A 27,644-nucleotide genomic window follows, 5' to 3' on the forward strand; every position below is an offset into this window, starting at 1 on the left:
TGAAGTGGAGTCTGAAGAGGTGAATCTTCAGAGTTCAGACTATGGTGGAAAACTGAGTCTGTAGTTCTGACTGCAATTGGGAGTTTATGCCACAGTTAGGGAGCCAGGAGGAAAAATAGTCTAGGACAAATTAATGTACTGAATGCCTGTAGGCAGACTACATTACAAGGCTTACAAATGTCACAGAGCAGCCCTGCGTGAAGCCCGGGAGCCTACAGTAATTACCCTCTTGGCTGAGGGGGATTCTTTTGACTGAATGGTAGATGTTTGGTTTGGTGGGAGACCATGGTTCGAATACATGTGCTTACAGCGACAATACATTTTAGTATGTGGTACATAAACTTATCATCGCCAAGATAAATACCTGCACAGTTATTGCACTTGGAAACTGTTCTTTTCCTCAGGTGAATATCATGAGCTTCATGGCTGAGCTGCTGGAGTGCTTTGAGGTTCAGAAGCCTGACTTTGTCCACCCCATACAGCCAGTCGACCTCACAGGTCTCTAGCTTCCATTGCATTCAATGTTTTGGTACCAATACGCGCAATATGTTGAGTGATTGATCCTTCACCTTGATGACCTGACAGTGAAATGACTGTGATTTTTTTGTCTGTTTCAGATGCCACAGGGTTGCTGGACTGCACCAGTCCAGTCAGTGGGAATAGCAACAGGTATCATATCACCACCACCACCATCACCATAATGACACATTTCAGTAACTTACCACTTACCAGCAAATGTGTTGCTGGTAAAAAGGTGTCCATGGTATAACTGTGTTGTCCTTTTACAGCGGTTCGCCTGCCTTCATCTTCAAACAGCCCTTTGTGCCCATCTCCTCCCCAATGTCACCTGGTAAGAAACGAGTGGGATCTTGGGAAATAAGACTTATTTCTGGCATGGCATTTTCAGATACTTTCAGATATTGTTTTTTTATTTGTCATTTCAGAAAACAAAATATGGACCAAGAAGCAAATCAGGTAACTACACTTTAGAGTTTGACACAGTTTATGTAGGGGATGTTTTATTACTTTTATATTATAGCTGTATTTAACAAACACACTTTTCTCTCACTCTGTCTCTCCTCTCCCTCTTCTCTTTTACTTGTTTCCCATTCATCCATCTACCTCTCTCCAGTCGTCCTCTCTCGGCTGTGACTTTCAGCATTCCCTTTGGCCTGGACAGTGATGTCGACATCGTCATGGGCAACCCCATAAACACTGTCCTACGCTCTGGCAGCACTGACAGCCTGACCACCGGTGTCGCCGCTATGACATCCCCTGTGAAATCATCGGGGATGACCTGCATCCCCTACTGCCCCCCAGAGGACCTCAGTCACTTGTTCAGCTCCTCACGGGGAGCGCACACACCTCCCCTGGGAGAGCTCCCCACCATCGAGGAGGGACCGCAGATTATCCACACGTCGGGGAAGGGGGGGAAGGACGGAGGGAAGGGAAAGCCGGAAGTGAATGTGGAAAGAGGGGGACGAGGAGGGGCGGGGGGAAGGCCAGAGCCCAGGTTACGTCCAGAGGGAGCCCCTGCTGGATTCTTTCTCCACTGCCCTGAAGAGAACTCCGCCCAGCTCAGTAGCTCCGCCCCCAGCCGCTCCGGAATGTTCTACCGACCCGTAGGTGGAGAGGTGGGGGACACAGGAAGGCGAGGGAGGAGGGAGAGGCCCAACCGAGCCTCTGATATGTCACGGGACGATGACTCTGTACTACGGGACGGCAGCATAGACTCTTCCGAAGCATCAGACGACCTCCCAAGAAGCACCCCAGGCAACATTCGCCCCAGTAATGGCCACAGCAACGGCAACAACCTGCGAATGACCAGCTTTGCAGAGCGGCGGGACAGTAGAAGGAGACAACCGGCTGCTCCAGGGGAGGAGTCAGTCTCCACCCCCACTACCCCAGGGACCCCACACACACCCTCCACCCCAGCAGGGGGCCCTGGCCATCAGGACAGCCCAGGCCACAGAGGCCCCGAGCCGGGCTCTGAGGCCTGGGAGCTGGGGGCCCGTCTGGAGGAGAAACGCAGGAGCATCGAAGCCCAGAAGAGACGGATTGAGGCCATCTTTGCCAAGCACAGGCAGAGACTGGGGAAAACGGCATTCCTTCAGCTGAAGAGAGAGCAAGGCGAGGGGGGAGGGGAGGCAGCAGAGGCGGACAACCTCACCCTGGAGGAGCACCTCACTCACATGGAGGAGCACCTGAATAAGGAGGAAGAGAAGGAGACAGAAGAAAAGGAGATAGAGAAAGGAAAGGAGAGACCCGTTGAGGGAAATAGCCAACCTCCGCCTCGCCTGGAGAAGCAAGTCACGTTCTCTGTGGAAACGAGGAAGGACAATGAGAAAGAGAAGGGAGGAGAGAAAGAGAAGGGACCAGCGAAAGTAGGGGAGGGACCAGAGAAAGTAGGGGAGGCTGCCATAGCAGCAGATTACAATGAAGTGGTGCACAAATTGACTGAAGCTCTGCAGTCACTGCAGAAGGACATGCAGAAACTGACGGAACAACAGCAGCAGCTTATGGGTAAACCGAGAACTACAGGCAAGAACAACCCAAGATCAGCCCCTAATAACCTCGGGACACCACCGAAAACCCCTCCCCGCACCCCAACCAAAACTCCACCTCGCACCCCGACTAAGATTACACCTAGGGTGTCCAGTAAGGCTTGGCTCATCCCTGCTGGTCATAGCCCTTCCTCTGTCACATCGCCTTCTCGGCGTTCTCATCTCTCCTCAGCTTCCCCCAACATCCCCTTGTCGTCTTCCTGCCCTGCCCCCCGCACGAAGATCCACTCATCCTCTACCCCTCGCAGCCCAAAGCACCAACCGCGCCCGCGTCCCTCCGAGTTAAAGTTCCCCCCGCTCGCCCGTGTCTTAACACCCCCACAGAACGTGGATACCCTCCCGCACCTGCGACGTGTGTCCCCGAGCAAGTGTAAGGTTCAGACCTCCTCTTCTTTCCGCATCGGAGGACCCCGCACCCCGCAGGAGCCTCCCCAGGCCACCCGGCAGCCACAGCAGCCTGAGGAGAGCGCCTCGGAAACGGGGAGCTCCAGCGAGACGCCCACCCAGTTCAGCTTGGAGCTGGAGGAGGGGGAGGCGGCAGCTGCGGCGGGAAGCCTGGCAGCTCTTCCCCAGACCAGGAGAGCAGGCGGAAGCGTCGGCGGAAGCATCTGCGGAAGCATTGCCGGAAGCATTGGCGGAGGCAGCAGCTCTGGCGCTCCCTCTGAGTGTTCATTTGAGAGTGAGACTGTTTCTATCTCTGTTGCGTACAGTGCAGGCGGCGAGGTGGGAGGAGGGAGAGGAGTAGCAGCGGGGAAGCAATGCAGCATCATGGAGGTGTCGCTGTTGTCCCCGGGAGAGCCAGAGGGCGGCAGCGACGAGCCAACGGATGAGGGGCACGAGTTTTCATCAGATTCTATGAGCGACCATGCGGAATCCACCGCGGAATCCACTGCGGAATCCACCACGGAACCAACCGGTGAACGGGCTGCGGAACCTACAGGTTCCACAGAAGAAGGGGGCGTGGCAATGGAATCTACGCGGGCGTCAGAACAGCAAACAGAAGTGGAAGGACAACAGACAAGACAGATGGATGCTTTGGAACTGAGTGAATCAGCGACACGAGGAGGAATAGGTCTTTTCTTTAGGGTGAGTGTGTGCATTCGAGGAGGAAAGGGAAAGAAGAGCTTCATTTTGCATTTATGCAACTTGTTGTGACAATAATACAAACATAAGTAGCTTCCCATCACCACGGCGGTTGTGGGTTTCATATCCACCGTGGTGCATCCGGCTATGTCGAGTGTCTACACACAAACACAATTGGCTCATGTTCGGGGGAGGGAAGCAGGGCAGGGAGGGTGATAATTGGCACTGCACGTAATCCTACGGGCTGGGGCAGCACCTGTCAGCGGGGAGTGTTGTGCGGGAGGACGAAGGATCTACGTCCTCCTGGTGGGGGCAGCAGTGACAACACAGAAATGTGTGTGGGGCGAAGAATTACTAAATTGGGGAGAAAAATGTGGTAAAAATTTAAGTAAAGTAATACAAAAATAAGAACACTTTATAATCAACATTTTACAAGAGATATGTATGATATGACATGACATATACTGTAGGTGATGATATGTATGATTTTTGTGTGTAGGGGGAGGTGCATAGTGAGGATGAGATGGCCCAGCGTAGAGCGTTGCTGTTGGAGAGACAGCAGAGGAGAGCTGAGGAGATGAAAAGTAGGAGACAGTTGTATGAACAAGAAAGGGAAAACAGGTAACACACAAGTGTATAAAAACACACACACACACACACACACACACACACACACACACACACACACACACACACACACACACACACACACACACACACACACACACTCACATGCACATCAGATATAAGGTCTTGAATCTGACATACCCAGGCTTGAATGTGTATGTCTGTTAATATAAACGTCAGAATATAAAGTGAGCTTAATAATATACACCAAAGAGCATCAAATCAAAAAACGGTTTCCCGATTTCCAGACCGGTCTCCTCGGAGGAGAAGAGGGGGTCTCCATGCCCTACCCCTCCTGCTGGCACCTCCCCCTCCCCCACCCCCCCAGCCACACCGGCTCGCTGGGGCGATTTCACGCGGAAGGAGTACGCACACCGTCAGCAGCTCAGGATCATGTCTGACCTGGACAAAGTGCTGAAACAAAAACCAGCCTCTCAAGGACGGGCTGCCATAAAGAAGGCTCGCTCACGGCCCCGCAGCATGACCAGAGAGGGGAGCCAGTTGTCTCGGAGCCCAGCCAAGGGGACTCCGGGTAATGTAGACCAGTGCTACTCAAACGTCATGTCAAGGGACCCCCAAAATGTATTTGGCCCCCATCTGAAAATGTTTTGTGCCAGGGACCCCCAGAAGAGAAGATTTATTTTAAAAGAATTCTAAATTCAAAATGTTCCTAACATTTTCAATATTTTTCAGAAATTGCAAATATACAAGCTTGCATCACGGCACGAAGTGACGCGCTGTGAGCTTGTAGATCTGCTGTTTTTGAATAGCCAACTTATAAATTGATTAATAATAATAATAATAATAATAAACTTTATTTGTATAGCACCTTTCATGACATGAAATGCAGCTCAAAGTACTTTACAGAGCAAGAATACAATTACAGTTGCAACCAATTTAACAATAAATTAAAGTGGTTAATGATTGTGATACTACTGTATATTAACTACTTTTGCTGGGGACCTCCTCGTACCCCCCCAAGGACCCCTGGGGGTCCCCGGACCCCACTTTGAGAACCAATGATGTAGACTATGGACCAGTTCATACTCTACTGTTGATCATACTGTTTGGTATCAAAAGATTACACTCCCTTTAATCTCCCTCCCTTCCTCTCTCTCTCTCTCTCTCTCTCTCCAGTCTCTAAGTTGACTAAGGTGTACTCTCACTCTTCCCTCAACCTGGCAGCCACGTCTGATGAGCCTGACAACAATGCTAGTGACCCCACTAAGAAACCCTCCAGGTAGACAACATGTACAACACTTGACCTTGTCTCAACCCTGTGAGATTCTCATCATTCTGTTAGTCTGTAAATCGCTCTTCTTGTCTTATATGTCTCATATTGTATGTATCCTATTTTTTCCTGTCCCTATCTATTGTCTGATTTAATTTATTCACTTATTAGCCATGGTAAAATTGTGTTCTAGTTCAACTCATGAATGATGAAATTAAGCTATTCTGATTCTTTACCTCTTTCCCAACAGCCGTCCTGCTTCGCCCGCACGATGTATGTCACCAAGCCCGCTGACCAATCGGAATGGAGACAAGGACTGGGAGACTGGGTCCGAGCCTGGCACCTCACCTGCTCCTGAGTACACTGGTAGGACACATATCTGTCAGTTTGTGTGTACTAGTTTGCCTTTGCGTGCATAAATAATGTCTTTGCCACAATGTATTTGTGATGGGTGTGTGTGCATTTCTATTTGCAGGACCAAAGCTGTTCAAAGAGCCAAGCTTCAAGTCCAACAAATTCATCATTCACAGTGCTCTCTCTCGCTGCTGTCTGGCTGGCAAAGTCAACGAGACACAGAAAAACAAGATAGTTGAGGTATAGATTTACAGTTCTGCATACCCTTCCTGTATACTACCGGCTACTTTGATCATTTGTATTATGTTCATGATATTGGTCAAACCATGTAATGGTTAATGTAGTGCTTTATTGAGCATTGAGCTATAGTTACCCTTCAACATGACCACGATACAAACAGCCATCGCATATCAAACTCTATTATTTTACTTTCTCTGACTCTCATATTCTCTGTTCTATTCCATCCTCAGGAGATGGAGAAGAGCCCTGCGAACCACTTCCTCGTCCTGTTCCGCGATGCCAGCTGCCAGTTCCGCGGCGTGTACACGTCAAACCCTGAAACGGAGGAACTCGTACGACTGACCGGCGTGGGTCCGCGGATGATAAGCTCCTCCCAGGTGGAGTCCATGTACAAGTACAGCTCAGACAGGAAGCAGTTCAGCACCATCCCTTCCAAGACCTTGGGCATGAGCGTGGACGGTTTCACTATCCCAGGTCACCTGTGGCACGGAGGAGGAGGCGGAGGAACCAGGAGAGCGAGCGTTACTAAGAAGGCTGCCGTGTCCAAATGAGCACATGACAAAACACAACATACAGTAGAGATACATATCAAATGTATCAACATGCGTCTAGCTATTTTTACACACACAAAGATGTATGCAAATTCAGTCATACAAAGACACACACACGCGCGTGCGCGCACACGCACGCACGCATGCAAGCACACGTGCACACACAACATATACACACATCCTTAACTCCTCTCTTTGCTCCTGAATTTGATTTAAAATGCTTAATATAGGATATTTCTGTGCATGAAAAAAGTCCAACAGCACCTTCCTCCTTAACGAAGAGCCCAGAGACTCATCCCTGTATAAAGAAAAAAATTTGTTTCATATGTTTCATAATATGAAAAGAAAGACAAACAAAACAGCCAAAAAATCATACTTTGGACCTTCGTGAATGGGATGAAAAATATATGTGAAAATGTATTGTTCAAATACATTTATTGTCATACATATTTTGGCTGATTATCACGCATCATTTTGAAACACATGAAAATATTATTTTTTTCCTATAGGTCCGTAGGACATCTTTTTTTTTCTTCTTTGTTTTGAGCATTTAACGGTTATCATACCCATGGCAAATCCTTTTATTCATACAATTATTTATCATTTCATTGTTTGAAATATATAATGAAACAATGTCATTTTTCTTTCAGTAGAAAAGAAAGATTTCCACCATAAATTGTGTTTATTTAGAAACACTGACTCTTACAAAGGTGGAAGAATACTGTGTGATCTTCACTTGGCAAGAGTGGACTGTAGTCTTTTGTTGGATACCAGGGTATCTGTTTTCTATTGACTTTTAGCCAAACAACAGACACAACAAACTTTTAAACACATTATTGTGTCAGAGGGACTTGCAGGACTTTTTATTTTGTACAGTTTCTGAGTTTGATTTGTCATTGCAAGATCAAAGCACATTTTTTTTTAGGTTTCTTTTGTAAAACAAGGGCGAGCCATAACTGATATGAAGCAGTGTATTCTAAAGAATACTAGAATGGACCTTGTTAGCAGAAAGGCAAAGATCTGTAAATATATCTGGTTGTCAGAATGACTAGAGCATTAAGGGTTATATTGTAAAACCTTAAACAGTATCATGATGATAGCACATTGAAAGAAAATTGGTTTAAGGTCAATATGGACAAGCCTTTCTATTAGCATCAGATGCTAATTAAGTGGCTTGAAATAGTGAAATGGGGAGGTATGTAATGGTAAATGTAAAAGTGTCATACATTGCTGCTAATGTTGCGAGGTTACACTTGGGTTGTGGCCCTTATGATACGATAGGCTTGATAAAACAATTGTGTCTCACACATGGCTGGTTGTGTGTTCATGCATATGCCCACAACCACTGGTGGTATATCAAAGGTTCAGAATTGCTCAATCACCAGTGTATTCACAGTCTGCAATGATTCTCAATGCACAATAAATTGATACAGAATTAAAAGCTGCCATCCGTAACTTATTTTAATGAATAAACATGTTAGTATGTTAATACAGCCTACAGTAACTAGCACGTCTGCAGAGGTTGAAGAGGTGGTCTATACTCTTCCACTGAGTAATTTAGAACCTGGTGTTGAGTAGAACACCTACTCATTGACGAGTAGTACTGCATCAAGCTCATAAGCACAATATCACCCCATGCCAAGCAGGGATTCTGTCTTGAATGAGTGGTAGATGTTTGGTCCAAAGTACTGGGTTTTAATCTCAGGTAGGACATGAAACGTACGGATTGTAGTTTGAAAGTGATGTGTGTTAAGGACAAAAAGGTCACAAGAGGCTTACAGTACTTACATGGTGATTGCATCTGTATTACAACTCGACATTCAGTCTGCAGACCTTTTTTAAGCCACATTATGAAGAGGATGGAATACGAGCGGGATATTTTATCGCGATTACTTGAACTTGCACAAATTATCTAATTATAGCAGGGAAGGACACACTTCAATTACAGATATTATTATTTTAATTAAAGATACCTTTATACCTTATATTTATGGTACTGATTGTACCGGTGTCATTTCAGATAATTTGTATTTGGCCTGACGTTCACTCTTCTACCCTGGAGGTTAGATAATCACATGCCTTTTAATATACACTTTGCTCAGTTTATTTCCCTCCAAATAGACTGTTAATCTGTTGTTAGCATCGACACTATTAGGTACCCACAGCACTCTCTGGGTATCATAAAGCCTGAGAGGACAGGTTAAAGCTTACTCACCATTTTAGAGGAAAAAGTGCACACATGCCTTAACATATTTGACAAAGTATCTCTCAAATTGACAGTCAATATGCCAGTCAAAAAAGGTGGTGCAAGTTTAAAGCATTTGGGCGTCACTTTCATAAATTCACAAATTGATTTCAATTTCTCCCAGTGTTTATTCCCAAATCCCTTTTTTCAAAACGCATGATGTCCTCCTTTCCTAATGTATATGGAGTCATAAACCTGTCTGAATTAGGTAGGCGGTTATGGCTTTGTCAAATTTGTAATGGTACCACTGGGCCTCTATTTGACCCATTATATGCACTGGCTCTATGTATTCCCTTCATGGCTCTCCATTGGATGGATCTGCCTCATGCACATAATGTTGGGCATGCTACTTTAAAATGTAGAAGCACACTAAAAGCTCTCTTTCAAAATAAGTTGCTACAGTAGCAACACTACAAGTTAATAAACGTATCTACACTGAAGCTACTTTGCCCTAATGCACTTGGTAATGTAGCTGAGGTCATGTTACGCCATTGAATGACTGAATAAAACATGACTGTGTAAAAGCTACAAATGGATGGAGATGGAGAATGCTCTCTGATGTGATGGACAAACTGCACTCAAAACTCATCTGTTGTGCTATTTTATGTCAATGTGCCACTGAAAATGTGGTGATGTTGCTTTTGTCAAGTTCCCAGCTACATGGTGAAAAGAAAATTGCTCAACTACTGTACATTAAACTCCCCAGTCTCCCCCATAAAAGCTTAATGGGAAGATTTAGATTATGTCATTTCAGATTAAATCTGGGAAGCCATACTGCATATAGAGTACACATTTCCTCAGAAGTGTACACACTGAACAGAATATTAATATTTTAACCGTTTGTCCTCATGTGAACCCTGTGATTTATGCAAAACTGTTCCAGTGGCCAAAGTTCAGTCACAACTGGTCCTCTATATTTAAAACCATTTATTTTTAGGCTAGTCAATTTGCCTTGACCAATGGTAGCCAACCTTGGTACTGTCTCTGGTTTATATCACCTAAACAAAAATGCAGTCTGTATAGCTCTTGTCACTTGTCATACAATTTACCTAAATGGACTACATTTATACAGTAGCCTATATAGCTTTTCCAGACCTCTACAACAGATGCAGAATGCTGCAACACACCTGGTCTTCAAGAAGTTCACGTCTTCCCTCTTGACCTACAATGCAACCAAGGGCATACTAACTGCAAGATGTGATGCGGGCCCACTCCTTCCTGCACACTTAACACAGGACGTGACGTTCCTCCTATCCCTATACAGCATCCTGGCCAACACTCCAAGCAACCTAGAATTTCTCCCTCCTTGCACCCAAGCTGTGGAATTACCCCCGGGGCAGGACTGCAGAGTTTCTGCCCACCTTCCACTGCACTCTGAAAACTTCAGATTCCATCTCGTCATATATTCCTTATTTATTTGTATCATCCGTTTGTGTTGCCTATTTAGATAGAGGCTTGTTATGTTATCCAGATGTTGATTACTTTAGATGCTGTTTGTTTGCTAGATAAAATATGAGCAGAATATTGCATTCATCTGTAGCGCTGGATGTTTTGTGGGAATTTACAATATCTGTACAGAATAAGACCTTAATTTGCACTGAATTTACACTGTTGAGTGTGTTTCGCAGGATGATCTATTTTACTGTATACTGTAGGCTCATTGTTGACATTGTTTTTAAACATAGGCCTACAATGTCAAGAAATGTGTTCAACCTTCATTTTACCATTGCTGTATATTCAGATTTTCTGTGTGTAAACTAATAAAATGTATACAAGTAAAAACACAATAGAAATCATACCAAGGATAACACATGAAGTATAATGAAATACTTATTTCCAATTTGGTCCTCTCATAGGGCAACAATACTAAGTGGCAAGGCACTCGAAATTGATTGATTGATTGATTGATTGATTGATTGATTGATTGATTGATTGATTGATTGATTGAATACTTTATTAACAGTTTGCAAAAACACTTTTTTATGACTCCACATTTGGTGGCATAGCAGTAGAACAAATGTAACCCCTTGTTTGAGCCAAATCTGTGTTGAACGTGATTTGTGGAGCTCCCTCTGGTGTTGTGTTTGTGGACGTCTTTAACGTTTCTGAAGTAGTTTGACAGGTACATGGGTGTCTTTGTGTTTGTGGTGTAGTGTATCTTGCAGACCAGGCCCATTGCAAGTTGCTGTACTCTGTCCTCTACCCTGAGCCATCCCACCCTAGCAAAGTGAGCAGGGGTTAGATGAGTTGTAGGTGTGAGGCCAAGTAGTAACCTGACCAGTTTGTTTTGGGATGTCTGGAGCCTTGCTTTTATGACCTAAAATAATAGTGCCATTAAAACTTCCAATTTAATTGCTTCCATAGATAGACCATAACTTATTCCATAAAAATGTTGTAAAAGGTGCGACTTGACTTATTGAGGAGGTGGGTGAGCATCAACTATACGTATTTCCTTTTTTAACAGCCACTGTTTCAATGGCATGGGTGGTTAAAGTTTAGGATAATAATGATCTGGGGAATGCAATGGGGAATGGGGTGTTGAATCATTTCCAGTGGTGGAAAATAACTAAGCACATGTAGTATTGTACTTAAATTTGAGGAATTTTTACTTTACTGGAGTATTTAAAATGTTCAGTACTTTTACTTCTACTCCACTACATTATTATTACAACACATGCATTAACCAATTAATCTATATACTTTGGCTATTTGAAAATAGCAGATCTACAAGCTCACAACGCGTCACAAAAGCGACGTGTTGTGAGCTTGATCTGCTTTTCAAAAGATTTGTATACATTTTGAACACTTGTGAAATGGGACATTCTACATAATGAGTACTTTTACTTTTGGTACTTTAAGTACATTTATTTTGATGCCAATACTTTTAAACTTTTACTCAAGTAAATGTTGCATACAGGACTTTTTCTTGTAAACAGAGTATTTCTACATTGTTGTGGTATTGATACTTTTACTCAAGTAAAAACTGTGAGTACTTCATCCACCACTGATAAAGTACTCACAGGTTTTACTTGAGTAAAACTAAAAGTATCAGGACAGTCAGAAATACTGTCCTTTCTTAACCTAGTGAGGCCATCTATCTAGTGACAACTCTACATCTGACGTGTACGCGGATCACGTGATAGTTTCCTAAGCCAGAAATTGTTTTAGAAAACCCCACACCACGTGATAAGACCATAAGACCTATGGATAAGACAAGGCTCACTAATGTAAGGTAACGTCGAGTTCAAAGTTCAATACAAGCTGTTAAGCTTGTATCTGTGATTTAAAAAAATCACACAAAAAAAAATAGAAAACAAGACTTTAAAGTGATAATAAGAAAACCAAAACAAAAAAAGACACAAAACATGTTATGTGCTGTAGTGTACGCATGATGAGGACACGGCTACACTGCTGTACTGCTCGTTTGACCGCACTTCCGCACTGTGCGGTTTTTTACCTTACCTTGATCATTTTGAAAACCGTGCCAGCGTTGCCATGTCCTCTTGTTATAAGCTACTTTGGGCTTGTTTTTCTGTAAAGTTGCCTGTAAATATTGGTAGTTTGCTGGTTGTGTTTTATTGGGCTTGTTTTTAAAGTGTAGTTGCTTATTTGGGCTTGTTTCCTAATGTTGTTTAAACCAGTGGTTCTCAAACATTTTCATGTCAAGGACCCCCATATTATGTATTTGGCCACAGATCTGAACATATTTTGTGCCAGCCTGTCCAGCCAGGGAGGGACCCCCATACAAGATTTGTGTATTTAAAATGTTTCAAAAACATTACTTTTTCAAGATTTTTATTTGAAAACGTTGTGAGACTGTAGATCGGCTATTTGAAAATAGCCGATCTACAAGCTCACAAAGTTGTAAAAGAAAAAAATATAGAGTGGATGGAGTGTGGCCGCTTCTCTTGGGCTTGTTTTCATTGACCCGGTTGCTTGTTTCTCTCACAAAAATCTGGCAACATTAACCGTGATCCAGGACCAGGAAGTGAGATGTTGCCAGCTTCCACATCGCTCACATTCTGCGTTTATCAAAACACAACGCTTTCCAAAACAGGACATTCTCACACACGCGTGTTTGATTCAGAGTAAATACTTCAAATCCGTGTAAAGGATCAATTCAGACATTCACATAGTCACACCACACGGTAGCTTGGGAGCTGTTTGGGGGAAATAATACTGTTGGCTAACGTTAGCTGACTTGCTAGCTAACGTTTAGCTAGATTCAAGCTAACGTTGGCAGGTTGTTAGTTTGTTAAAAGGTGAATAAGTGGCGACATGGCTACGACACAGAGAGCGTCTGTTCTCTGCTTACTTCTACTCACGTTGGCAGGATGCGATGCACGAATACACAAGCTGTTACTGATGGTAAGGAGACGTTGAGTTGGCTAACATCTGTTAGCTGACGTTGTGTTTAATACGACTTAGCCCAGGGGTCTTCAACGTTTTTCAGGCCAAGGACCCCCTTTCTGAGAGAGAGAGAGAGAGATGAAGCAGGGACCCCCCCACCACATGTTGTATATAATTGTGTTGCAATGCAGATTTCACGTTTTCATAGATTTCATATAAATAGCTTCATAGACTTGTTTGACAGCACTATCATCAGTGTATGTTAGATTCATGTGTATTTTCAGACATCTATAACCATTAACCACAATACGTCAATACGCTTACTATGCATTTAGTCTTCTTTTTTCCCCTTCTCTTTGACAAAAATAGCCGATCTACAAGCTCTGCGTGGTGTTGTGAGCTTGTAGATCTGCTATTGTTGGCTAAAGTTCTCCTTAGAATAGGAATGCTATAGGGTTCAAGTGGTTAATGAAAAAAACCCTGTAAATACTTAACTGATTGATTGAATATTTTATTAAACGTTTGCAGAAAAAAAGTAAGTACAGTTCAATACAAGGTCGGCTAATAGGAATTAAAAAACCCAAGAAAGCCATTGGCTTGTTTCCATTGGGGTCCTTTGTTACAATGTTAGAAAGGTCTTAATGACTGTCATTGTACGTTGTATTTCATAGATAACGTTATCAGTTGGCACATGAGATCTAGTATTATTTTAGACTCATGTTCTTCTCTCTGCCATCAGTTCCTTTTTTTCCTCTTGTACATATTTCTTATTTTTCATACCAGTAACCTGTAAGCTGATTGTATGACGTTCTGTATAGTAGTGTGTATATCTGTCTGTCTCTTATATGTCATCATGATTTGTGTGCGTGGGGATCTCATTTTAAACAAGCTTAGTGCTTTATGAGCCTTCCAGTTTAGTAGACCTTGTTTTGGGAATCTGTACTTCCATGTACTGTTTTTCTCATGTCTTACTAAATAAAGTACATCAATCAATACTTGAACTCATCTTCTCCTCAACCCTCTCCTCCTCCTCCCCTCACTGTCCCTTTCAGAATGAAACTCGTTTCGTGGTCCATCTCAATACATTTGGTTTTTATGCGAATGGTACCCTGGATGTTGATCTGCAATCTCTGAAACTCCACGACACGGCACTACCGACGGACCTGGTGAGTCACTGCGTGTGTGTGTGTCCGCATATGTGTGCACAGGTTTGCATCAATGTTTAGGTCCAGCTTTATTGGATTTGTCAGGTATCTCAGTGTTGGTTAGCATTGTTGTCTCTTAAATAGATCATTGGATTGAACCAGAGCAGGGCCCTTCTGTGTGGAATTAGCATTTTGTGTGGGTTTCCTCCTCTGGATGCTCTGGTACTTTGCTCCCACACCAAAAAACATGGATGGTGGGACATTCCTGTGCATGTGACCTTTGAGATGGATCTGGTCCCTGGGTGCTGGCCAGGTGCTGCTGGCCACTGCTCCTAATACATTTAGTTCGAATGGGTCAAATGCAGAGCATGAGGTTCTCCTCAATAAAGTCTAACCTAACTTAAATGCTGTTATTACACCATTTAACAAAGTGACTAGATTAATTTGGCATTATTTGAAGGAATCACTTTCTTATTATGTGTGTAATTAAATAGGTTTTGGAAAAGAACATGAATGTATTTGTAAATAGTGTCTGTAGGATCGTTAGTGCAAAGTAAAGAAACCAGGCAAAATACTTGATCAAATTGTGCGGTATGATAAATGCAATTATGCCAAATTACATTGTATTTACGTAACCTGCTGCCTTGAAAAAAAAACTATTGAACATTTGCACAAGTTTGAAATGGGTATTATTCTGCCTATTTTAAGATCCTGCCTGTTTCTGCATTCCACAGTCCAGCAACATCCATTAACGTCATTATCAGTTTTTAATAAACCTCTCTGTGAACCCACAATATTTTCACTCCGTTGTAATGGGTCATACTGGTTTCTCCTGCTCTTTCAGTTGAAATATCAGGTCAATTTGTAATAAGATTGCTATAAACGTGATGTGTCCAGTCCCAACATGTTTCATAATGTATATGACACTGTATATAACGTCATGAGGGTCAAAAGCTTAATATCAAGGGGTCTTGAATGTGTCATGGACTCTACTTGTATCTCCCTCTTTAGGTTGGTTTCACTCTCTCCAAGTCTCGTGTGAATGGAGTCCTGTCTTACACAGTAAGTACATTAAATTCAGGAATCACGAGGAGAAGGCTTATCACAACTAACTCATGATTTTTTGGCCCTTGTCATTCATGGAAAGCTTAAGTTAAGTATCATAATACCTGGCTTAATACAGCTTAAGTGAGAGATAATGACACATTAGTATTTAGTGAAGCTGATGGGTTATGGAGGTTAGACATACAGTAACAGTAAGATGTACTCGGGCTGTTAAAACCATAGCATTATATTATGCCGAGAGAGAGTGTAACTGTTAACCCATTCCATGCTCCATTAGAACATAATTCCGAATGGCCGCGGATCTGACACAGGCCCTGTATGCTCAATGGACTTGGGGTCAAAGGTTGTAGTAGGGGCCTTAAGTAGTGGAACTGAACTCTGTACCCGTCTGCACTGGTGCAGCACCATTATTCAATGGTGTCATTACTACAAATTTGTGCATTGGGGTGGACAAAACATGTAATTCATAGAACTTTTGTATATGCATATATTTAAAGGCGGGTGAAACCCTACACTGATATTGTGGTTTGTCTTCCATTTCAGATTAAAAATAACAGCAGGGTAAAAATATGGCAGGCTGCACAAGTACGCTGTCATGTAATCATCCCAGCTATAGCTAATCATATTGATAATGGGTGAGGTGTGTTAGATTGTGGTGTATCAGTGTGCATTGACAATACTGAGTTGACTACTATCTATGCTTGCACATTGGAACACCCATGGATCTGGGCGCACCTAAACACATCCGTTATTATTTCATTAGCTGCATTGCTTACTAGCCTGTTTTACCCTGCTGTAGTTAACCTGAACCGGAAAACAAACTGCAAAATAAGCCGAGGGTTTCTTCCCCCTTAATCAGTATTTGTAAAAATCATCAAATCATCATCTGCCCAAGAATAAATAGTAGCCTTGAAAATGGAAAAAAGGAAAGAAGAAGCAGCTGTGGCATCAAAACTTATTTTTATTGAGATTTACATCTTTGGCAAAAGAAATTATTCACAATGCACGCTGAAAACGTAGGTAATGACAATTCATCTTTAATGTACAGTATATTGTAACACAGCAGTTTAAAAAAATCTCTAATGGTATGTGTTATGGTTTTCTTTCTAGGCAGAAGAAACTGATACTTGCCCACTCAAAGTCAAGCCATCCAACAATGAGCCGCTTGTCCTCTTTATCATTGATTTTAAACACCTCAGGTGTGTATATCTGAATGGGAAGAGAAAAAAAATATTGCAAATGGCTACAGACAACCTCATACCTACTGTATATTAACCATAAATGCCTTTTTGTGTGTAGTGTAAATGTCACATCTTTTGGAGGCCAAGACAACGTCTTGACAGCAATTAGTAAGACTCCCAAAGACCACGGTGAGTGACATCCATACCCTCTAGCTAGTCCACAATTGTAATTATTGTACAGTGCTTATTAGTTACGTATTACAGCTATGACTACATTATTCACATATGCACCAGACATAATTTCCCTGCTTTATCAAACTTGTGTGCAGCCAAATTGGTCAATACACCTCCTACATCTCCTGCCATACACGCATAAAGTCGTTCTATTAAATAGCGCGCTTGCCCGCCAAATCGCATTAATGCGTTATGTAAAAAAAAATAGGCACGCTGTTTTAGGCACCGTAACACAGCTGATCCATCGTCAACCAGAGAAGAAGCACGTGGATGTGACATCATTCCAAAAAACGTCACTTCCGCCGCCCTGACTATGGGATTTTCAGAAAAACAGCTGTAACTCAGTTGCTGTTTTTAGCATCGAAAAAAATGGCGGATCGCGGTTGGATTGTTGTGGTTCGTCTGAACACACAGATCCCTCCGCTTACCCCTTCCCTCCGCCTTTTTTGTTTTTTTTTAATACAATGTCGCCTCCACGGCGTTTCAAATGTCATCGGATGAAGGTAATTACGCTGGCAAGGGGATAACAAACAATGTTTAATACCGTGGCGGTTATTGTGTTAAGACCTCTATGCGCACATGAGAGTATTTGTCAGGACTGCTGGTATCTTTTCTGAAGTATTCCCCAAGGTATGTCCTTCTGGAGTAACGCAGCAATTTGTAATCTCAATTAAGAAGAATAACCAGACACTCAAATGTCATACCTGTGCCAGTGCAGGTACTCTCTCCACGTTGGGGTTTTGCCCACCGATTTTTAAATGATTGTTTTTAGCCGCCACATTTATCAACACCCAACCATTCTCATGCAGACATGTCAAAAATCACACGTAAACCCTGTTGTTGCGGGCAAATTACTGGAAATATTTTTGTAATCGATATTTGGCAACTGCTGTTTTACATCATTCAATAAGTCACACGTGGGGGGGGGGGCAGCTGGAGACATTTTTAGCTTTGTTATGCCAAAGGCACATGACAGTTGTGTGGTTCTTTGTCTCATTCAGGTGTGAGGAATACTAGGGACACCGGTTCTGAGCCTGCAGCAGAGACAAAACCCAAAGTTGGAGAAAATACAGCAGAAAAAACCCCCGAAGATGGAGCAAATACAGCAGACAAAAACCCCGTAGATGGAGCAAATACAGCAGACAAAAAACCCGAAGATGGAGCAAATACAGCAGACAAAAAACCCGAAGATGGAGCAAATACAGCAGACAAAAAACCCGAAGATGGAGCAAATACAGCAGACAAAAAACCCGAAGATGGAGCAAATACAGCAGAGCTGCAGCCAGTGAGTGCTGAAGTGGAGAAACCCAAAACTCCTGCTCCTCCTGCAGAGGAGACGTTCCTGGTGAGCGATCTTTTATTTATATGCAGTATATCGTCTCTGTCGGGTGGAAACTCGTATGTCCAAAACTGTTACTTTTCAGGATTCAAATTCAAAAGTAGCAAAAGTAGCAGATCTACAAGCTCAAACGTGTCGCTTCGTGCTGCGTTTTGAGCTTGTGGATATATACTGTGTATACTGTGTATATATATTATATATTTGTGTATACTGTGTATATACATACTGTACATATACTGTATGTATGCAGTATTTATAATATTACAGTGAGAAAGAGAGAACTGTGTGCATAAAACTAATGGCTGATCTTTGCTTCACTCTAGTTGGGGAAGATGACTAACTTCTCGTTGGCGTTGATTAAAAAAGTCGACTCGTACAAATTCAGCGTGAGTAATTATTTGCATACGTATTCAATTTGTTGGCAAAAAAAAACCAAATCCCACCGTAGCAATGTTTAAATGTGTAAAGGTGTAAAGGATTTGACCTACGTATGGTTTATATAATGAGAGATGCTACATAAGCCAGACATTTTACAATATTATTTCATTTTTGAGCAGACATCAGAATAATTTTGGTCTCTCCCGTTCCCATAGTTCCACATGGTGTTCGGCCCACAGGCTGAGGGTCTATACAACCTCAACTTCCACTATTGCCAGAACATGTATCCTAGAAGGGTCGTACCCTACGCTCTTGACGTAAGCATATATGTTTTAACTTATATGTGTTTGAGTGCGTGTTTGTGTGTCCCGCGTAAGCCATAATAATGAGGATGTGTGACATATAGGTGAAGGTCATAGAGAAGAATCCAGGAGGTTACCTGTCAGCAGCAGAAATTCCCCTTTCTCGCCTTTACATCTGCATGGCTGGAGTGTTCTTCACAGCTGCAATGGTGTGGGTGTACACACTCATGAAGCACAGGTATTTTCTAACGTACATGTTTTATCTATCTCTCCCTCTGAAGATGATACTTTTTATTGCGAAGCACAGTGTAATTCTGACATTTTTGAAATGTAAATCCCATGTAACTTCCTGAAGTGCGTAAGGTTGTTTATTTTCCCCTGAGTTTCCGTCGGTAAGGCATTACTGCTTCCAGCAATCATAGTGCTGTAGAACCTTTGTAACGTGGCGGATGCTTCCAGGCACCATTTCAGGGGGAAAAAATTACCTTTGCACCATAATTTATTTTAAACTGATATCACTGCTGTTCAGAATCACAAATAGTAGATATCATTATGTGCAATGCTCTACAGTGCACAGTGTATACTGTGTTGGTGTAAGCTTGAATGTGCACAGAGAGGACCCATGGAGGGCAAATATAGTTACAGTAGAGGCATAATGTAAATATGTAAGTAATATACGATATGTTCCTTCTGTATTTCTTATGCGTGTTAACTTAGACATACACTCAAAAGTCAAAACCATGCCTGAATATAATGTATAATATCTTTCCCTTTTTCTTTTTTTTTAGATACAGTGTGTTTAAGATCCACTGGCTGATGGCAGCTCTGGCCTTCACAAAGGCAGTCTCTTTGGTCTTCCATAGTGTGAGTACACTAATGCACTCCAATTGCACTCCCTAGTGCATTAAAAAAAAAAGAATATAAGAACATCACATGAGACCAATCAAAAAAGGATTTATTATGGAAATCATAGAAGACCTTCTGAAAAGTATGTTTATTTATGCACTTAATACTTAGTATGGGCTCCTTTTAAACAAATTACTGCATGAATGTGGTGTGGCATCGAGGCGATCAGCTTGTGGCACTGCTAAGGTATCATGGTTGCTTTGATAGTGGCATTGTTGAGTCTGGTGTCTCATCTTCCTCATGACAATACCCCATAAGTTCTCTGAGGTTTAGGTCAATCAAGCACATTAATACCATGGTCATTGGTCAGTCAGCAACCCAGTTACTAGTAGCTTTGACACTGTGGGTAGGTTTCCTTCTCCTGCTGGAGAAGAAAATACAAATTGTCAACAGACAGAAGAATGAAGTGCTCTAAAATCTCCTGGTAGATGGCTGCTGTGAGATTTCCAAAGTCAGGTGATTTGGGCTGCCATGTGATGTTGGCCCACTGTGTTTTATTAAAGTCCAGAGTCGGTCATCTGCCAGGAAATGTTAGACAAGAGCATTTCACGCTTCCGTCTGCTGACAATCTTTATGGAGATGCTGATTTTATTTTCCAGCAGGACTTGGCACCTGCCCATAGTGAGATGTAGAAAGAGGAAGCACAATCTTTTGACTTTTGTCCTGAGAGCCTTATATTTGTCACTCAAAACTGTTTGCAGAGGCTTATGCAAACTTGTCATCTTTAGCAAGCCAACACCCGCAAGCTATAACACTTTGACAGCTATTTTCAAGTGCAGCAAATGAGACCAGTTGAGTGAGGAGAAGTGTGTGTGTGTCTGTGTGTGTGTTCTTGACTTTTACACTAGGCAGAATTTGCAGAAACGAGAACATAGGTTGACACGCAGCTGGTATCAATAATGCGGCAAATTAATATTGAAATTGTTTAAAATATTCCTTACAATTTAACATTTTAAGATTGTATTATTTGTTACATTACATCCCATATACAAGTACACAGGAGTACATTTATTATGTTTCCTCGTCATTGTAGCAACAATTAAATAATTTAAAGAACAGTAGAAACAATTACTAATGTAATTTAATGTTGTTGTTTTTTGTTTTGTTTACATTTTTTGGCTAAAGGTTGAGAATCACTAATGTGTCATTTGTTTCCTCTCCCATTCAGATCAACTATCATTTCATCAACACTGAGGGGCATCCTATTGAAGGCTGGGCTGTCATGTATTATATCACTCATCTGTAAGTAGGATTACATATGCATGGGGGGAGGGGGTTCCATGTATAATATGTTTGAATTGTCCAAGACATTGTATTTGTACACCGAACAGGCTCAAGGGCGCGCTCCTCTTCATCACTCTGGCATTGATTGGCACTGGCTGGGCTTTCGTTAAGTACATCCTCTCTGACAAGGAGAAGAAGATCTTCATGATTGTCATTCCTCTACAGGTGTGTGTGTGTGTGTGTGTGTGTGAGTGATAAGGGGTGAGGGGATTATTCATCTGCATGGAACTGGTTTTTATTATACCGTATCTCTCCTCCAGGTGCTGGCCAATGTGGCCTACATCATTATTGAGTCCACAGAGGAAGGGTCTAGTGAGTACGCTTTGTGGAAGGAGATCCTCTTCCTTGTTGACCTTATCTGCTGTGGAGCCATCCTTTTCCCTGTCGTCTGGTCAGTGTGTGTGAGAGAGACCAAAAATAGTAGTGTGTGTGTATATATTTATGAGTGAGAGAGAGGTGTGTACTGTATATATAAAATAATATATATTTTTGTTTACAGGTCTATCCGTCACCTGCAAGAGGCCTCTAGCACTGACGGCAAAGGTAAAGACAGACCTGATCAATACAGGGTTCCCTGTGTTGGTCAGACATTTTCTATTTCAAATGGAAATTCCATGATTTCCTGCACAAATGGCTAGATGTGTATTATGTACTACTTTACTTGTGTTTTACAATGTCCTAACAACTTAAGATGGCTCAGGAGCCACAACAAAATACCAAAAGTCCAAGGGCCGCAAGCTAAAAATGTCGGTCCTATTTTGGATGTTTACATTTTTATTTTGTAACATGACTAGTCTAAAAGTTAAGGAAACGCACAGTAAAAAGCCACATTTCCATCTATAAGGCCAAACCTCAATGAACAAAAAATATTGTCATAGAATGATTAATGATGAAGTTACAAATGAGGCTTTATTCACAAAATGTGAGGAGAGTGGAGACCATAATGAACAGATTGCTGTGCCAATAAATCAGAGGACAATTATCAGAGGTTCATCGTAATTCGTAAGTGGTTAATACTCAGCTGAAATTAGGCCATATCACACTCTCTTAGAACAAACAATAAAATACCTACAATCTTATTCAAAACAATCAAAAGAACGTTTTGGAACTTGCTCTTATTATCTTTTTTGTTTGTTTCAAGCTCCCTCGATATGAAATTCCAAAATAAACAGGCATCATTCACAAAATGTGAACACAACAATGGGAACAAATTGTAACCAGTGCAATGATTCAGAAAAGCCAATATACCCAAACGGAATATACTTGAAATTAATTATTATACGATAGAATAGTCATACCATGTCGCTTTCCTTACAGCTGAATCTCATCACAGTTTGTTGGCCACTTACAATTAGAATTGTTTTCTTACATTGATCTCAGGTGGACAAGCTGAACTTACTGCGGCAGGTTTGCTGAAACACTGTGCTTATCACTGATCTTTAGTTTTGGCTTGGCTATGTTGACAGACTGCTGCTTCTTTGCCGCGCTGTAACACGTTTTGTACTTTGTCGTGCTTTGTGGACTTGTAAAAAGGCGGTGTTTGACGCGGAACACTGTCGTACATTGAAGTATTGTAGTATATTTTCGACGGATGAAGGTGAGAATGTCCAAGCCAGTCCTTTTCATCACAATAATCAAGCCACCCTAATAGAGGAAGGTGTACTTGGTTTATCTGGCCACCTACTGCTAGCACACTGCCTCCACACTATGCACAAAAATACTGCATGCCATGGTAAATCTAATAAACTACATTTCATGCTTGCAACTTTCATATTTACCGTACACTTTGTGTTTTTCTGAAACTACATTATTGCTCAATACTTATTAGTGCTCCTACACGATATGCGTCACACACACACACACACACACACACACACACACACACACACACACACACACACACACACACCCTTCGTTCTCATTCACAGAGAGAAACACGTTTTTGGCCCCGTCGTCTTGAAATAATGTAGTTTCTGACCCGCGGTTGCTTGGGATGGGCACATTATCAAATGAAATCAATATTGCTTTGAGGCAGGTGGTCACGGACCACCAGCGAATGCTTCGTGGACCACTTAGGGGACCCCACTGCGCTAAGCTGTTTGTACTAATAAGACGACAGCGTAGGACTCTCTCACACACACAGACACACCCTTCGTTAACATGCGTTTGCACGCACGTGTAGATCCCTGCATAAATTACGTAGGGATTGTCTTTCTGTGTGACACACACACGTTTGTGTGTTTTCATATTCCATCCTGATTGGCTAAGATTGACATCCAAAATCTAAAGTTTGCAGGAGTGGCCCGTTTTGAACGAAATGCCGCAAATCATGAACGCAGTGTCCGATTGCGGTGAAATTTTGAACGCACTTTCGCACTACAGTATGTTGAGGAGCAAATGCCACCCTTTTAACATTGCCCTATTATAGCGCCACCAGGGGGCAGACTTTTGCACAAAAGAATTATCATATTACTCCTACAAATGTTGTCCAAACATCACGCAAATCAGTACACATTATCTCTATAGTCTAGTGATCAAGACGGATCCATCTGATTGTTCCTATTCCATCCTGATTGGTGAATTCCTAACATTGCTGACCTGACCTGGCGGAGGAGACCTGTGCTCCGAGGAGCATTTTTTCTAGTTCTACATTCTCAGTTGTTATTTATAACCGTTATTCAAATAAAAGTTACTAATAATAATAAAATACAGTACACTAATGATGGGCCGCAGAGACATGAAGCAGGGGCCGCATGCTGCCCGCGGATTGAGTAGCGTTGAGAGAGAGAGAGACAGATGGAGAGAAAGAAAGAGTTTGCATGAACTTTGGCATTACTGCATCAGACAGTTTAAGTATTATAATTTGGGCATACAAGTTCAAGCTGCCAAGAACTTTGATTTGTGCTCTTCTGAGCAAACCTTTAAGTTTGTAATCTTTCAAACTAATTTGGTCATGGATGTCTGGTTTTGGTACAGTTGTAAGGCACTTACTGTAGAGACAAGATTTTTTACAGACAGTGACATACAGGTGTAGAAGCAGCTCTGTGTTGTAGTGTGTGCGTTGAGTCGCACAAAATACTTGCATTGGCCTATGCTCTCGCTGACTTCCTGCTCAAAATGCCATGAAAAACACCTTTTCCAAATCCATACTCTTCTCTTTGCCATACTTGGACCCTTTTAAATCCATTTCCACATCGTAAGCCTGTCAATATGTCTTTTTGGCATTGCAGTGCCAATAATAATTTATTATGTTTTTGTAATCTTTCCTCAAGCTGCCATGAACTTAGAGAAGCTCAAGCTGTTTCGCCATTACTATGTCATGGTAAGTAGACACTGGATCCATCCAGAGGCATGGGAATTGTAAAGTATAGAGCAGCAGTTCTCAAACATTTTCATGTAAGGGACCTGCCTAATGCAGCAGACCACCAGATTTTGTTGTTAAATTTAGTTCAGAATTTTACAACTGTCTATAAAGTAGGTGGGGAGTTAACAGTGAAACCTATGATTTTAAATTGCCATCCTTACACATTCTCTCATTACACTAACTTCTAGCCAGTGAAATAATAGTGAAATTCAACTTTTCCTGGTGTCTGTCTGGTCCCAGCTCAAGGACTCCTGGGGGTCCCCAGACATAATTTTGATAACTTCTGGTATAGACAAACTGACTTCCTAAGGCCCCAAACTGGGGAGAGCATTAAAGGGACTCTTCTAGCTTGGGCTAGCAGTGTATTTCAGCATGAAATATCAAAACCTGTACAGAGTCATGGGAGAAAATATGTAGAATTTGCTAGTTTGTATCCACTGTGTTTATCCAAATTGGTATTTGGTATTAGATCCAAAAAAAAGATTGAATCCATTGAATTTCTGCTTTGTATTTCGCTCCTCTCCTTTTAGATTGTGTGCTACATCTACTTTACAAGGATCATAGCCATTCTGCTCAAGGTCACTGTGCCTTTCCAGTGGCAGTGGTGCTATGAGGTAAAACAGTGTTTTTGTATTTGGAAGCAAGTTGTTTGTCTTCACAAAACATGGATTTGGTTAGTCAATGTCATAAGCTAAATTCTTCACAGTACTGCTGGTCCTTTAACCTCTACTTATGCCCCTGTCCATCCCTCATCTACTCTCCTCTCTTCCTCCACAGTTTCTAGTGGAAGTGTCTACTCTGATCTTCTTCGTGTTGACGGGCTACAAGTTCCGCCCGGCATCCAACAACCCCTACCTCCAGCTTCCCCTGGACGAGGAGGATGTAGAGATGGATGAAGTGTAAGCGTAGATCCTGTGTGTCTGTATGTGTGTTGTTGCCAAAAATGTTCACTTTGTAAAGTGAACTTTTTTTTTTTATGACGTGCATTTCACGTCATAAAAACGCCCACTTTGTCTCTTGTTTTCCAGGGTGACTGAGTCAGGTGCATTGGAGGGGATAACTAAAGTAAAGAAGACATCTAATGGACGCGAGCGCCAGAGAGAGTCTACTTTGTGAGCAAGTTGCCTCCCGTACCTTTTTGTCGGGAGGGACCTGCTACTAAAAACGCCCCTCCATGCCAGCTGGTGTAAAGGGGTGTAGATGGACCAAGGCTCTTCTCCCTACTAACGGCTTCTCTTTGAAACTTTTGCGGTGGCCACTCTCACAGTGCCCACTGTCTGGCTATGCAAAAAAGACTTTGTTTGGACGTTCTCCATTTCCTGGAACACTCCTTCCAGAGACTCAGAATGGTTTATTCCAGGAAGAGAGGGGCTCCTACTACACGGATGGATGGAACAGTCTGGGACAGAATGGAAGGGAGAGTTGATGTTCTTTATATTTATCATTTGTTTGCCTCTCTCATTGGATCTTCTTTCTCTCTTTCCACTCTTCCCTCTCTTTAACCCCCACCCTCCCTGTTTCTTTCTCTCTGCCTCCAAAGATGACATTGATTTTACAGAAGATTTAGCTTTGGGTGTGTTTATATTGGCTATTTAAATGGTACTTGTGTGAAGCTGCTTAAAGCTGTACCTTTTTGTGGTGCGCGGTGCGAGTATATGTGCGTGCCGTTCGTATGAGAGAGGCAGGGAAAACTTGAGTTGACCAGCTGTTTTCCCTGTGAGCGGTCAAACAGCCCATACTCAGGTATTAGGCAAATTACTTTTCATCTGGAATCAAGGCAGCAGTCTTGTATAATTCCCCACCTTGCATTTTGGTGCTGCAGATTGCCCCATATTGCCCCGCTGGTCAATCTTGATCATACAACCATCACCGCATATACTGTATTGTCGCTTACTTTTTGTTATGTATTTGTCTTGTATATTGAAATATCTTTGAGGTTTTATATTTCAGTATATTCACTTCATATTGAAATATGTTTCTTGTATTTCAGTATTATAACTATTTTATTGTGTGTTTGAGAGGCATTTTTCCCCCAGCCTGTCATAAGGACCACTGCTGTAATTTAGTGCTTTTGAGGTCGATTACATCTCTGTAAAATTTTCAGTTCAGAATTATGTAATGATGAAGTCCAGCAGATGGATATGTTGGATCTTTGAATGAATCAAAAATGCTACAGTACATAGAGCGACCAGATCAAGGGGGCATCCCTCAGTTCCTGGTCTTCTCACTGATGGCTTATTTTGTCACAATCGGCTCACGTTTGTCAGAACAGAATTGAATGATAGTGTTTTCATTTGCTAGTTTTTTTTTGTTTTAACCTGGTGTTGACTGTTGATGTTACACCTATTCCAATAATTTATTGATTACGGATGGTCAGAAATACGTGCAATGAGGCTAATTTGTAAATATAAAACGGAGAAAGACGGTTATGTATGGGGGGCTTCATTAACTCTTGGATAAACATTGCATAGAGGCTTCATGGATGTGCTTAATTTATGCTCTGTCATATGACAAAGTATAAATCGGGCTATACAGTGCCTCAGACAGTATTGACACAGGTTTGCTTTGAGATTTTCTTTTTATTCACTCCCCCCTTTTTGCCTTTCTCTCAAAATACAGATGAGTCAGTTATGAAGGAAATCTTTATCATGTTCGTCTGGTTTTTGAGACAGACTGAAGAGTAGGCTGGAGGAATCAAGAAAAGACCACTGAGATTTCACCAGACACTCCTCTGCAGGGACCGACAGGTCTGTGTGGGGTTGATGAACAAACGCAGTAAAATCCTGAGAGTCCGTTTAACTCTTGAGAGGGTTCAAATGTAACCAAATGGACACTTACATTTGTACACTCATTCACATAATGGGTAAATGTACACTGAGGGTTTTACTGTAGTGTACGCTACAAGATTAGTACCGCAGCTCAAAGGGCTGGGCTTGGGCCCTGAGCAGGTGTGCTCATGTGCTTTGCTTTGTTACAGAGGGGTGTTTGATGTCTGTGTGAACCGTTCAAATAAAGCTGATGTTTAAAGAAGGTCTGAAATTAAACTTGTTTGCTTGGATGTCTTGAGGGGGAGATTTCCTGCACAATTTTGTGAGTGTGTGACATGGCGGTTTTCTATATGCATCTGTGGAACCAAATACAGGTGCATTTATTTATTATTACAGAAAAAACAGTAGCTTCTCTGCCATCCAAGCCACCCTT

General features: G+C 42.2%; 2 protein-coding genes across 4 annotated transcripts in view; both read left to right on the plus strand.

Moving 5' to 3' along the window:
* Positions 1-8,008, plus strand: part of LOC308096774 (calmodulin-regulated spectrin-associated protein 3-like) — a gene marked incomplete at its 5' end in the record, with an annotated part of 17,100 nt that extends 9,092 nt beyond the window's left edge. Inside the window, 11 exons of the mRNA XM_080444228.1 lie at positions 405-498; positions 618-669; positions 789-850; positions 945-975; positions 1,133-3,650; positions 4,147-4,268; positions 4,523-4,806; positions 5,412-5,514; positions 5,756-5,871; positions 5,981-6,099; positions 6,330-8,008. Coding sequence (XP_080300354.1) covers positions 405-498; positions 618-669; positions 789-850; positions 945-975; positions 1,133-3,650; positions 4,147-4,268; positions 4,523-4,806; positions 5,412-5,514; positions 5,756-5,871; positions 5,981-6,099; positions 6,330-6,650 — 3,822 coding nt within the window. The 3' untranslated portion in view covers positions 6,651-8,008. The remainder of the gene's footprint in view (positions 1-404; positions 499-617; positions 670-788; positions 851-944; positions 976-1,132; positions 3,651-4,146; positions 4,269-4,522; positions 4,807-5,411; positions 5,515-5,755; positions 5,872-5,980; positions 6,100-6,329) is intronic.
* A 4,868-nt stretch (positions 8,009-12,876) lies between these two features.
* On the plus strand, positions 12,877-27,473 carry gpr108 (G protein-coupled receptor 108). 3 transcript variants are annotated; one of them, XM_080444407.1, is made up of 20 exons: positions 12,877-13,263; positions 14,298-14,411; positions 15,402-15,452; positions 16,566-16,654; positions 16,755-16,825; positions 17,872-17,982; positions 18,025-18,215; positions 18,533-18,595; positions 18,803-18,904; positions 18,994-19,127; positions 19,678-19,753; positions 20,964-21,037; positions 21,127-21,244; positions 21,340-21,470; positions 21,579-21,622; positions 22,460-22,486; positions 24,352-24,401; positions 24,974-25,057; positions 25,221-25,342; positions 25,472-27,473. In XM_080444407.1, the coding sequence occupies exons 1-20, from the start codon at positions 13,174-13,176 to the stop codon at positions 25,557-25,559; spliced, it is 1,830 nt and encodes a 609-aa protein (XP_080300533.1). In that variant the 5' UTR covers positions 12,877-13,173; the 3' UTR covers positions 25,560-27,473. The 3 variants fall into 3 exon arrangements, with proteins under 3 accessions (XP_080300533.1, XP_080300531.1, XP_080300532.1); XM_080444405.1 differs by having other exon boundaries at positions 17,872-18,215; XM_080444406.1 differs by lacking the exon at positions 22,460-22,486 and having other exon boundaries at positions 17,872-18,215.
* Positions 27,474-27,644: the final 171 nt, after the last annotated feature.

This window comes from Gymnoscopelus braueri, assembly GCF_963280865.1.
Source record: "Gymnoscopelus braueri genome assembly, chromosome: 2".
NCBI lineage: Eukaryota > Metazoa > Chordata > Actinopteri > Myctophiformes > Myctophidae > Gymnoscopelus > Gymnoscopelus braueri.

Excerpts from the sequence above, each read along its gene's own strand:
- gpr108 (XM_080444405.1), top strand. The coding sequence starts at position 13,174 with ATGGCTACGACACAGAGAGCGTCTGTTCTCTGCTTACTTCTACTCACG. Across the intron at positions 19,754-20,963 it reads TCTCTTTGGTCTTCCATAGT|ATCAACTATCATTTCATCAA; the intron begins GTGAGTACACTA and ends TCTCCCATTCAG. Across the intron at positions 21,471-21,578 it reads ATCCTTTTCCCTGTCGTCTG|GTCTATCCGTCACCTGCAAG; the intron begins GTCAGTGTGTGT and ends TTTTGTTTACAG.